General features: G+C 38.5%; 1 protein-coding gene across 4 annotated transcripts in view; it reads right to left on the bottom strand.

Moving 5' to 3' along the window:
• Positions 1–11,850, bottom strand: part of SFXN1 (sideroflexin 1) — a 31,981-nt gene extending 20,131 nt beyond the window's left edge. The window contains exons 1-4 of one of the 4 annotated variants that reach the window (XR_010067155.1): positions 11,667–11,850; positions 4,403–5,844; positions 3,766–3,936; positions 2,291–2,389 (exon numbers count right to left, since the gene is read on the bottom strand). Coding sequence is in view for 2 of the 4 variants with exons in the window: in XM_063292379.1 (XP_063148449.1) it covers positions 2,291–2,389; positions 3,766–3,936; positions 4,403–4,608 (476 nt within the window). In the remaining 2 variants the exon portion in view is untranslated. The remainder of the gene's footprint in view (positions 1–2,290; positions 2,390–3,765; positions 3,937–4,402; positions 5,845–11,666) is intronic. The other 3 variants (XR_010067156.1, XM_063292380.1, XM_063292379.1) reach the window with 3 other exon arrangements.
• Positions 11,851–13,033: the final 1,183 nt, after the last annotated feature.

Below are 13,033 nucleotides of genomic sequence, written 5' to 3' on the forward strand. Positions count from 1 at the left end.
TGGTTTTTTACCCCCCCTGCATTACTTCTAAATTATAAAATACTCTTCCTTCCAGTTAGGATTGGCTTTTATTCTTTTGGAATTTAGTTCATATACTTCTCTTTAATTTGATCTCCTGTAATTATTAGCTGATCTTTTAATGCTATTTTATTCATTATTTAGATAAATATCCTGTATCATGCAGGCATTCAAAACAGTGGATAACATGTGGGTTTTCCTTCATTTTAGCCTCAGAACAACACCTCTGTGGGGTAGGTTGGGCTGAAAGGCAGTTTCAAGCTCAGAGTTACCCAGTGAGTTACTATGACTGAGAGTGGGCTTGAACCTGCTTTTCCAGTATTCAGGTTTGTGGTTTTATTACTTGCATACATTTATTGGGACTTTTTTTAATGGTTGTATTTCACTATAACACTTGTAGAAAAGAGATATCTACACTGAGCTTTAAAATGTCAAACCTCAGGCATCTTTAGTTTAAGTCAAGTGCAGGAAATACCTGAGGAGTTGGGGCTGCAATTCTACACCAGATCTTCCCAAGAACAGCAGGAAGCCATGAAGCGATGTAGTGATGTCGCTCAAGTAGCATGACTGATATTTTTGCTCACTTTGTTCTCTTTATAGATTCCCTCCCCCCTTAATCTTAAATAGTAACAATAAGGATGTGAAGTTAAAGGTTATATTACATTCACAGATGACTCTAGCTACACCAGGGCTGTATACTCTGACATCCAGAGCTGTGCGTGGCCCCTAAAAACCTTTGATGGGGAACCTAGTGTTCTTCTCAAAGTTTGCCCATAATTGTAATTCTTATGTGGCAGAAGGAGGAAATTATTCCGAGGGGCGTTATCATAACAACTGCATTTAATTCATTGAATTTTAACTATTTTTAGATCACATTTTGTTCTGGCCCTGTCTCCTTGGAGTGTAGCCCCTGGCAGGTAACTCAAAGGCCAAGTGTGGCCTGCAGCTCGTACAGCCATACTTGGCTATATCTTCTATAGAAAGTGGCTTAAGTAACCTACTTTCAACAGAGTGGTCTGACACAGTACCTGTTTTATCAAGAGCATAAATTGACAGACTAGCCTTATGATACTCCAAGGCCAATGTATAAGGTGTGCTCCCACTGAAGATCAGACTCTGCTTAGCAAAAATGCTTCATCCTATGCTTTCTACCTTCAATACTGACTTGGCACTAGTTCCACGAAGAGCTGCTGGAAAAATAATCAAGGGGGTACAAATATTTCTTAGCATGTAATCCTGGTGATGCCCCTGCCTCAAGCATAGAGTACTAACTTGCTAAAGAGCACTACTTCCTAGCAATACATTCCTGGCCGCTCTGCTCAAAATTTAAATGCATCTCCTACCCATTTGTTTAACACTTCTAGGCAGCCTCCTTCTATCTTCCACTTCCCAGGCACCAGATTACATTTTTAATTCACAGGATATTTAGAAAACTCTCACTGATGTTAGAAACATCACAAACTATAACAGTCAGTTGCACATGACAGTTTGAAGTGTTCTGATCCCCATCAGCTGCAATCCAGAATGAATGACTAGAATGCATTAGTGACCTAATTAGTCTTTTTAACAATGCAAATGATCTTGCAGGATGATCAACATGCAAAGAAATTGTGTTTAGTACCAGGCAGAGGTAACTTGGCAGTCATGCATCTAGTAGCATCTTGTGTTTTGATAATATTTATGTGAAGGGCTTTAAATATTTTAAATGCACTATATGCTTGTTATATATTACTGTTATTAAATTAGCATCACTTCTATTTTTCCCCGTTATCGTTTACCTTTTGCTTATAGGTCGTCACGTCAAGCCATTCTATGAAAGACCACATTGCAGATTTAATAATAATCTTAACAAAGCAATTTAGGATCCATTATCATTATAGTGCTGAAAGCCATTCAGAAAAGCAGCAAACTTTGTTCTCCAGGGCATGCAATTCTCAGAAGTGTGCAGAACTCAAATTACTTGAAATCTACAGTGATTTGGCCCCTGCTTTCTGTATCATGGTGATAATTACCACCGTTTTCCCTTTTCCCCCTTTTTAGGGGAGGTTCTTTAAAATAATCACTCTATTAATTCAATGAACTAGCCACATCAGGACTCTACTGACTTAATGATAGCACAGTAATTTAGAGCATACTTTTAACCCACAGCAATTAAAGCTACAAAATATTTTCTCTAGCAGTTCATGTTAAGCTTCAGAGTAGACCTAAACTATAGCACATATTTTATTCAACATACTTTAATTATCTGCTTGGCGTATCTTGATGGCTTTACCTGACAGTAATTGGAGCATCTCCACTCCTGTTGGTATAATTTACAATGGCATTGAATGACTGATTAATCCACTGCCAGAAGACCACTGCTGGAGTTGTTCTTGGAAGAAAGGAAGGACAATTAATTTTCTATAAACTTTAGATATGAACTCAATCTGATAAAGCCAAGTATATTTATATGAACTATATCCAGTTGATAATTATGTTTCATTCTTCAAACATAATTTTGATCAGATTAACTCAAGAGTGAACCAAATTCTTTTGGGCCAGAGCCCAAAAGCTCATTTTAAACTATCAGAACAACTAAGGATTGCTTCACAGAACAATGGTTTGCTTACACAAAATACAGAAATACTGTATATATAACATCTTAAGAAAAACGCTACAGTTTGAATACAGGCATCACTATCTTATGGGGTCAGAGGGAGAGATATGTATAGTATCTTCTGCCGCTTCCTATAACATGCCTTGCTAGTTTGCTGCAGCCAATGTTGGAAATGCAGGCAATAGATATTCTTTTGGGGATAGGCTGGGGAAATGTTTTCCATTGCTTGCTAAAGTTTTAATAAAACATTTCCTCCTTTTACATCAGCCCTAGATATAGTGTAATTTCTAGACGCTTTTGGAGAATAACAGGAGAATGATGGGAAGATTTGGATTTTTGAAGATACAATGCTTCCATTGACTGGCCCCATTATTTTCCTTCCTATGCAATCAGAGTGCCGATGGAGAAGAAGGAATCACAGCAGAGATTTGTGCTACCGCAACAAGATCCCTGGCAGATCTCCTTTATTGCCCATGAAAAGGGAAGCCAGTGATGGCCTAAGGCCTCTGGGATGCCCTTTCAGGATTACTCCAAAGAAATAAAAATAATGTTTTATTCAGCGTCTCCATTACTGTAAACAAGTGTTTTAACTGTTTTTCCAATCCATTTAGAAATATTTGGTAGGAAGCGAGGCTATCAGACAAAATTTTCCTATGTTTCAGATGCTCACAAGTTAGGAAAATATAATTCTCTGTTAAATCAAGGACACATACAGACATGCACACAGAAGTACAAATCCCTATTATTAAAAAGCAATAAGCACAGAATAATAGGCATAGATAAATAACACATTCCAAGGAAGAGCTGACACTTCACTATCAACAGTCCCTGTTAACAATCAATTCTGAATTCTCTTTCTTGAGCTCTCTAAACAATTTTCCTAGTAGGATGGCAATTTGGACACCTCATTCTAAGTGTCATGATAAAAGACAGAAGCATCCGAAGCTCATGCCGTAACTAACTCTAGAAAAAATTATTAATCAGTACAAATTAGGAAACTGTTGGTTAAAAGGCAAAATGTTCCCTTTAACAGTCTTACGCAACTTTCAACACATGTCTCTGACTTGGATTATAGTGCCCCAGGCCTTGACAAAAAATAATAATATTTATTCTATCTAAGTATCATTTATTAGTAATTTATGATTACTTACCTATAAAAAGTCATCATGCAGCCAGTAATTGTCATGTTCATAGGCACCTGAGCAGACATGCGGCCAATCAAAACCATTTTTTCACCAGTATCCGGATGGAAGGCTGAATCATAGACATATTTTGCTCTCCACAGTTCATCTTCTGTCACCCCAGGGGCCACAATGCCTCGTCTTATGATTAGTGGAAATAAGTACAAATATTTATTTATAAATATACTACAGGTATATTTAAGTTTAAGAGATTGCTTAGGGTGAATCATATCCCTGTATGAGAAACTCTATCACCATTTCCATATCTATGTCTGCTCTTTTGAAAATTATCAAGACTACTTGGTTTCGTAATCATTGGAGGAAAATATGCATAGTTTTCTCTATATTGGCGCTTCTTTTTCATCTACAAAATACTCCCAGTGTGGAAAGTTTAGCATTTCGGGAGTCACAATTTCCCAATTTTCTCCCAGTTCATTGTTTCAGAACATAGAAACCTAACTCCTCAATTCTAAAGGTAGATTGATTAACTTACAAAGGGACTGTTTTCCCTAGAAAGTTTATTTCTCTGATCTTATTACAGTATTCCTAGAATGTCACCATCTAGAGAAAGTGGAATAAAATTGAGGGAAGAAAACCCAAACCATACCTGTAATCATGCACAATTTTTCTTGCTTTTTCTAATTGTTCATTGGATAACAATATATTCCTAGGATTGGTTACAGTGAAGAAGTGGCTAGCTCGTCCAACAAACGTACTTTGATCCCAGCGAGGCTCTTTAATATTGATGTTTAATGGTATATCTCCTGACATTTTTTCAAGGACACTGAATATAAAGGAGAGATAGAAGTGCATTTCAGTTTCAGAGTTTTTGACATTTTTATTTCTCTTATATCCTTTAAACAAAAATGAATCTCTCACAGATCTCTGAAGTCTTGTTAGAACTCAGAAGCAGAGAAAATCTATCTCTGTGGAGCAATTCTGTGCTCCTCAGTGTCCAATATTGAAACTAGCCTCAAGGTTCAATCTTTATCCATTTCTGTAGAATTTTCTGTCAACAAGACACCAATTGCCATGGAATAAATACAACAGCAGCATTTATAGAAATTTATGGGCAAAAGTATTCAAGTAAGGGAGGGGAGTGGGGCCATGGCTCTGGTATGGTCTGACAATTATCTGCCCAAACCCCACCTGATGCTTAGGAGCTTGTGGTTTGGGGTGGAGCAGAATCAGACAATGAATAGAATTTGGAGCAAAACCAGCAGGCAGCTTGACTCTCCTTCCACCCACTGATTGAATTACAATTTTGAAATGGGTCTATTTGATGTTACAACATCAACTTACTACATTATTAATTCATTTTGTGAAACCATGCAAAGGTTTCTGCAGAAAAATACAGCAACAGAACATTTTCAATATAAAAGTTTCCATCTCCATTTACGAAAGCTCTTCTTGCTTTATGATATATTGCCACAACCTCAATGAAAACAAGATATGAAGACTATCTACATATTTTCCTTTGTTATCTGTTTTTAAGCCATTTCATGTTAGCTTTTGTTTTCATTGCCAAAGCAGCATTTAAAATTCTACATTAATCCAATTTACTAATCTTATTACTTAATCAGATATTGCATGAAATCTAATATTCATGCAAAGTACTTTGAATAGAAGTCCAACCAAACTTATATTCATAGTTTTTGAGACTAAGCCAAAGTTCTGCTTGGTTTAATTTTTAGGCCAAGGATGCCTTCTTGAAAGAGAGGGATACAAAGAACTTTTTGAAAAGATTCATTCACTGTAACATTCATTGATGCTGTTTCCCAACTTTCCCACTGCTTACTTTAAAAAACATCCTTTTTCCTAGTGTATCAGGTAATCAGAAAATTATGTGCTGAACAAGGGCTACATAGCTAATCAGATATACTTATCTGATAATGTGGTTGATGGCAAACAAGCCAAACGAGAGTAGAAACACAAATCAGGGCTTCCAAGACTGATCACATGAGTGGTTCCTGACTTCCTGACCCTTGGAGAACTGTCTTCATTTTCTGTATTATACCCTGGGTAATCATATCAGCACACAGGATCACTCTGGAGTGAAAGGAGGGAGGTTTTAACTTTGCACCCCACTGATCCCAATGCAGAGATCAGCATCCCTTTCAGCAATCCTGGTCAGAGATTGTTCAAAAGCCAGGGAGAAACAGGGATCACAATACAGCTGGTAAAAAATGGTCTTTATTAGATAATTGAGACTAGGGGAGACTCTAACTTTGCTATGGGGTAAGAAGTTATATAAAGTTGACCTTTCTAACACATTCTATTCATGAGCACAATTTTCCTCCTAAAAGCCCCCAATGCTGGGAAAAAGACTATGCAAGAAAAGACATAATTACATAACTTCTTCCTCAGCTCAACTTCTAGAAATAATCAGCTGTGGGAGAGGTTTGGGGGACAGATGTGAAATACGAACAGTAGGTTGCCACGTAATGGTTAGACTATGTAGACTCAATTTAAGTCCCTCCTTAAACCCAGAAACTCATGCAAGGATTTGAACCAGGCATTTGCTCTGTGCCCTACCTACTTCACAGTACTATTATAAGTTGAGAGGAGACCTTTTCATTTGCATAGAAAAGATGGGGTATAAATGCGATATATCTATATCATCTATATCTATATCTACTGTATATCATCTATATCTATATCTATCTATATCTATCTAGTTTCATGTATTATGCATTGCAGAGAGTACATATATTATACAATAGAAGAAAAAAATGTATAGCCTGACTGCATATGTCTAGCCATATGAGAAGTATAAGCTGTCATTTCCATTCTTTCTGACACACTGAAATCCACAAAATTATTACATGTGGCTTCAGCTGAGCCCCAGATGTAATAGGAGCTGACTTATCACAGCAACCAATGACACTTCAGATGTTGATGAATAGTAACCATTGCCCTGACTAGTTGAGGTTTCATGGGCAGACCTTCTTGCTATCCTTCATATTTATATCTTTAAAACACACGTCACTATTATTCTGTCTGTCTGTCTGTCTATTTTGAGTGTGTGTGTGTGTATAATAATTATATAAAATGATTATGTGTGGGCGCTATGCATACATACAGTGTTTACTACATCTATGTTATAGTTTTTTTGTCTCTGTATCAACAGATTCTGTGAATGAATTTCACATTCTGATCACTGGAATAATCTTATGTACTGCCATAATCTGGGAACCAAAGTGACCATATGTGTACTTCTGAGTCAAAGTTTCCCCATAGAGTTTTTTATATTCAGGACAAGCCCCTCATACTGCACTGAACGTTCCCTGACCCTTACAGCTGGCTCCCCAAACAGGTCTCTGTTCATGTAGAAACAGCTATACTTTCCAAGGCTGAAAGGGAATATCTGAATTAGTCCTACCTGTTACCATATTTGGAAAAGGAAGAACAGGTAGGCCTTCAGTGGCTGCTCCAAAACATAAATCTTTACAAAATATTCTCAGGGCTGCAGGCTAAATTGGTAAAAAAAAAATTAAAAATCCCAGAAAAATGTAATGCCCAACCACTTCCATACTGCTGCTAATAAAACTACATGGATGTATTTGTGAAGTCAACAAGAGTCAAGGCTGACTTGAAGGAGATTACTTTTTATAATGAAAGGACCTTTGGGAATAGGGAAGCCTCCTGTTTCTTTCTCTTCCCCCTCTTCAACTAGTAGCAAGATAGTATTTTTGTTCTAAAGATTAAATATCTTACCAGCATAAAACCTTGGAGAACAGTAATACAGGTTAAATATATAGTAAAAAAATAAATAAATGTAAACCAGTTTTGAAGATGAAAGGCAAAGTCCAGCAAAAAATTAATATGGAAATGTAATAAGGCTTTCAACCTCTTTCAATAATGTATCTACAATGAAAATCCAGTAGCCATCAGCTTCATGATGCTGTAGCCATCACCTCTTTAAAAAGCATTATATTGAACATGTAAATATGATGTTCCCACATGCTTATTTTATAGAAATTATGAACATACATCAACACATGCATGTATCCACATTTTCAGATGTATTCCTTTCACTGAGTGTACAAGAAAGTGCTTGTGACAGTAACAATCATCCACATGCACAATGAAGAGACTCTAGATACAGTTATGCATGTGAATATAGTCTGCTAACTTCAGTAATATGTGCATACTCTATGTGAACCCATACAGTGAAATTGATGACAGATAAATACTGCACAGTGTACAAGCACATGAGGTACACAATTTTCTAGTAGGGCTGCTCATGTATATGCATGTGGAGACAGGTAAGAGCAGGGCCTGAAGCTGCCACACAAGCTCTTAAAAAAGCAAAAACAAAACTTCTTTAACAATATCAAAAGAGATGCTTCATATCCCATCTTTTGTGAGGCACCTCTTTCAAAGTATTTGGTTTGTATGCATATGACGTTTTGCAAATCAAATGGTTGGTCTCACTAAAGACAAAAAAGCTACATAAATTCATTTGCTAAATTCCAAATCCCACACACTGATTCAGAGGATTTTAAAGATTAATATACTATTTGAGACCAGAGGGACTGATTGACAAACAGTCTTTCTTTTGGGACTGATTGACAAACAGTTAAAAAAATGTCATGGAATTTGTTTTTGAATATGATAACTGCAGCGAGATTATTGTATGCACAAAGATGGAAAGATTTGGCATTACCCACAGTGGAGGAATGGTTGATGAAGATGATGGAAATGCTGAGATGGCTAAATTGACTTTTTTGATCAGCAAAAAGACAGGAGCTATGTTTATTGCTGACTGGAAACCACTTATGGACTTGTTGCATTAAACAGGAAAAAAAGAACTTATGATTTATGGTTTTGATGATCAGACAGGATAGATTATAGAACAAGGAAAATCATGTTGTAACTTTAGAGAAAGAGGTAAATTTATAATTGTAACTGCTATAAAGATTAGAAACCACTGATTTGTATCTTTTTTCTTTCTTTTCTATTTTTCTTTTACTTTTTCTTTCTTTCTTGCACTTTTAGCTTTCTCTTTGATTTTTCTTTTTTCTTCTTCCTTACTTTATATTAGTTTGTATTAGTTTTTATCTTCATTTTTAAAACTTCTAATAAAATTATTTTAAAAAAATTAAAACATGATTTTTCCAAAGCAATGTGGCACATAATGAGGGTTGAAAATATTTATATCCTGCTAGTTCAATCTACTATTCTAGGACTGTACTGTTGACACAAGAGAAAACTAGATTAGTATGCATTGTGAATGGAAATCAGTTTAGTTATGGCTCTTTCTAACTTATATTCTAATCCCTGCTCATTATTTTCTGTGACTTGTTTCTATTTCCAAATATTTTCCTATCCATCTCTCCGCAACTCTTAAGATCTCAATTTTTCTAAATGTGCCCCGCTTTCCATTCTCTCCCCCCACAGCTCTTCTTATTAAGCTTGGGGCTCCCCATTTACTCAAAATTAGGCAATAGCCTCTGCCTTTCATTTTCAGTGGTTTCTGCTTATCACAATTCCCCCCCCCCCATATTTCTTTACTTATATTTCTAGTTTAAATAAACAGTACTGTTTTATAACCTGGTATGCGAGGGTTGAGGGGGCTAAGAAATCTGATATGATGTACCGTGTCCCGAATTCAAAATCCTTTAACCCTGTACTGCAGAATTTAAGAAAGGTAGTATGCAAATGGAGAACATGTATTACCACATCATTGATTTCCACAGCAATGGAATATGCTCCTATATTGTAAACTTTTGAAATCAGGTTGTGCATATTAACTATGCATTGCTTTAAAATAATGAATAACATTGGACAACTCTATATTCAAAACCCAAACTTTTCTGTTTAGATAATATTAATTGTTGATAATAATGATTAAAATCTTGCAATCCTGTTACTTGCACTACTGGGTTTCCATCAAAAGGCTGATGAATATATTTTAGAGGAATCAGGTGTAGTAAGTCAGCCTGCAAGGGAAATTTAATAGTCTAATCACAGGCTTCACCAGGTTATCTATATTCCAGAAGTTGCAATCCAAACGGTTAACAGAAGGTGCTCTACTGGGCAAGGATGGTATAATGGCCTTTTATCTAGTCAAATATGGTGTCTTATGATTACATAGAACAGCAAATAAATCTGGTCTAAGTAAACTAATTGTGGACTGAAAGATACTGAAATAATTACTGAAGCTCATCATGAAGTCATTTCCTTGCTGCCACTATGAATTCTGGGGTAGCCGCAAAGGAGAAAAATGAACAAGGATGCAAATACTTCTATCTTACTAATGTGAATAGTTCTGGCCATAATGTCACAGATAAAGGATTCAGTAACACTAGAAATGTTACATGGAACAGTCACAAAGACAATGAGGGACATGCAACAGTTTCCACTGGAGGTTCACTGAAAGCCACAAGGGCACCTGCTTTCTTTAAGAAAACTCTCCCAGCTCTGCCAGCCTTACAATATTTTGGGGGAAAGTGTCATTCAGAGTTCTAAAGATGTGGATTCTAGATTTCCTATTATCAACAGAACAAAACTGTTCTGTGTGTAATCTCAATCAGCCACTTCAGTCTCACTTCAGAGCTCAGGTAATAGCTGAGAGATAGGAATGGCATAACACATCACTCAAACAAGGGTGTGTCTGTGTGTTTGGGGGGAAGAATGTTGTCATTTCATTTTCACTGAAATCTGCTTGTTCTGCCATTTAACTGCATCAGCAGATTTTCCTGTAACTTTCCCACAATGCATCAGGAGAAGCATATGCACCAGTGAAAATCGGGGATCAGAAACATCAACAAGATGCATTTATGTTCATGTGTATGTCGGGGACGGGGACGGGAAAGACAAATCCTGATGTAACCTAGCAACAGACTACAGCCTGTGGACAATGCCTATTCCTGAGGCAGCCTCCTCATCAGAGCAGCCATCTTTAGCATGTAACTTAGAGAGATATTTCATCATTCCAGGCTGAAGTCATTTCCAGATGTTCAGATATACAGCAGATGCTGCCAGCACAGCAGCATCCAGCCTTTTCAATTCTGTCCTCTGCAGTGTCCCATTCTCTTATCAGCTGCCTGTACTTGGTAGAGAAAATCTCTTACGGCTTTTACATTTCATTTTCTAGGCTTCCTGGGCAAACGACTGTGCCCTCTTTTCTTTCTAACGGTGTGGCCATTGTGGGATTTTAAACACACACAAACGCACAGGCATACGAATAGATTCAACTCTGCATATTTTTCGGAATGTCCTCATTCAAGAATCTTATCTCTTGCATTCGTTTAACACAAAATCGGAAAGATGGAATTGAATGGCCTCCAAATTCCCCTTTCCCTGAATTTCCTCTTTCTATATTAATTCTAATTTCTCCATGGACTGAACGTGTTCTCGAAACAGACCGGTTTACGGAGCATACAGAGGTTAAAATACCCGGAGTGGGGGGCGGGGGCTATTTATCAGAGAAGCCAACTGGACCCCAGTGAAGAGGGGAAACGGCCAGGGGTCTCGGGACATCCTGCGCCATTTAATACCCTGGCTCAGAAGAAACGTCCCCCTTCTTCTCTTCCCGACATTCATTTTGGGGTAGGGAGAGAAGAGTGTTAGAGGCAGAAACAACCTCGGGGCACAGGATGTACCCAGGAGCCTAGAGGCGACGTTTTTATTTTTATTTTATATTTGCGTTCGCTATACACTAAACTGCAAATTAGTCCCGGAGCCGTAGAATTCTATCCTTGCCCGCTTTTCTCTCCCTTCCTCCCCAGAAATTCGGTGCATCGCTTAGGGGACTGGCGGTGGGGGCACCCTTTTCCTTTAATAGGCTGGCTGCTGTTGGATTAAGGCTAGCACAGGCAGCGGGACCGGGAAGAGGGGACGCGCTTTCGGTTAAGGGTACTCACGGCGCCCCCTGTGCGCCCCACTCCGCCGGTGACTCCCGCGCGTCAGCGTCGACTCCTCGCCGAGCCCTCCCGTCAAATCACACGAACCCCAGCCGAAGCCCGCCGGAAGAAATTCAGCTGCTCGCGAGCAAATGGCAACGCGGGCAAGGCAAAGGAGGCGACGGAAGGCGGGGTGGAGGCGAGTGAACCGCCCCCACGGGGAAGGAAAGGAAGGGGAGGGCGCGGAAGCAGGGAAGGGAACGAGGTGGCAGGTTGATTGGAGCTCATTTTTGGCGCCTTGAACAGTGGCGCAGATGGCATTCAACAGGTGAAGATTTCCTCCATTAGAATGACTGGGGCGGGAAGGTTTTAATTTGGAGTGGGCTCATGAAGTTCAAAGCCTCGTCCTCTGCCTAATTTTAGCTAACTCGCGAAAGCCTCCCCACTGCAGGCGGGATGGGGGGTAGAACGAAGATAAGGAGCGTGAAGGAAATCTCGGTATATTGCAAGTGGTTTCAGCCGAGACGCTTTAGCACGGCATGAAGGTGTCACCGGGATGGTACAAGCTGGTTGGTGGGAACGTCACTCTTGGAAAATAAACATCATTTCACCTGAACCTGCCCTAGAAATCTTTTTTTCCCACGATCAGCCGTGTGTGTATGTAACTGAAGGGACATGCAGGACATTCTGTATATGCTTAGCGGAGCTCTCTTTCACCCTTTGGAGACTATGTTTCCTAAAACAGATAAGCCCTGAATCTTTTGTTTTCAGCCTTTGTGGGTCCACTTTTGAAACACTGAAGAGCTTCCCATAATACCCAGCAGATTAGTACTGAAAACTGACAGTCTCTGCTGTCTCGTTTGTGCAGAACTTTGGAAATCTGGGGTGCTGCCAAGCAGAGAGGTCTTTGTCTTGCTGATCAAAATACACTGTGTAGCCACCCGTTAATGGACTGTTGTGATCAGAAAAATCATAGGATTAGAAATGGAAGAAATCATTGTATGAAACCTAAAAAAAAACTAACTCAAAAAGTTTCATATGCAAATATTCTAGCTGTCCAGAATATGAACTGTGATCTCTAGTAATATATTTTCAGCCAAGGAGAACATTTTATATTGTTGCAGACCTGTCATTTCTGGTTGCAAAATAAAGGTAAAAAACCAGTTCTAAAAGTAAAATGATTTTAAAGTATGCATTGGATATCATGCAATCATAAATGAAAGTAAAGCCATTTTAGTTACATCTCTGAAGGAGGGATTTCTGGGCCGCTCTCTTTTACAGAAGCGATACAGTTTGGTTAAAGGAACAGAACATTCCAAAGTATGCCTGTCTCATTTTCCTATTCAAAGTCACCCTCCGTAAGCTGCTGTTTGGGCCATGGGAGTGAA

This window comes from Candoia aspera, chromosome 2 (assembly GCF_035149785.1).
Source record: "Candoia aspera isolate rCanAsp1 chromosome 2, rCanAsp1.hap2, whole genome shotgun sequence".
Classification (NCBI taxonomy): domain Eukaryota; kingdom Metazoa; phylum Chordata; class Lepidosauria; order Squamata; family Boidae; genus Candoia; species Candoia aspera.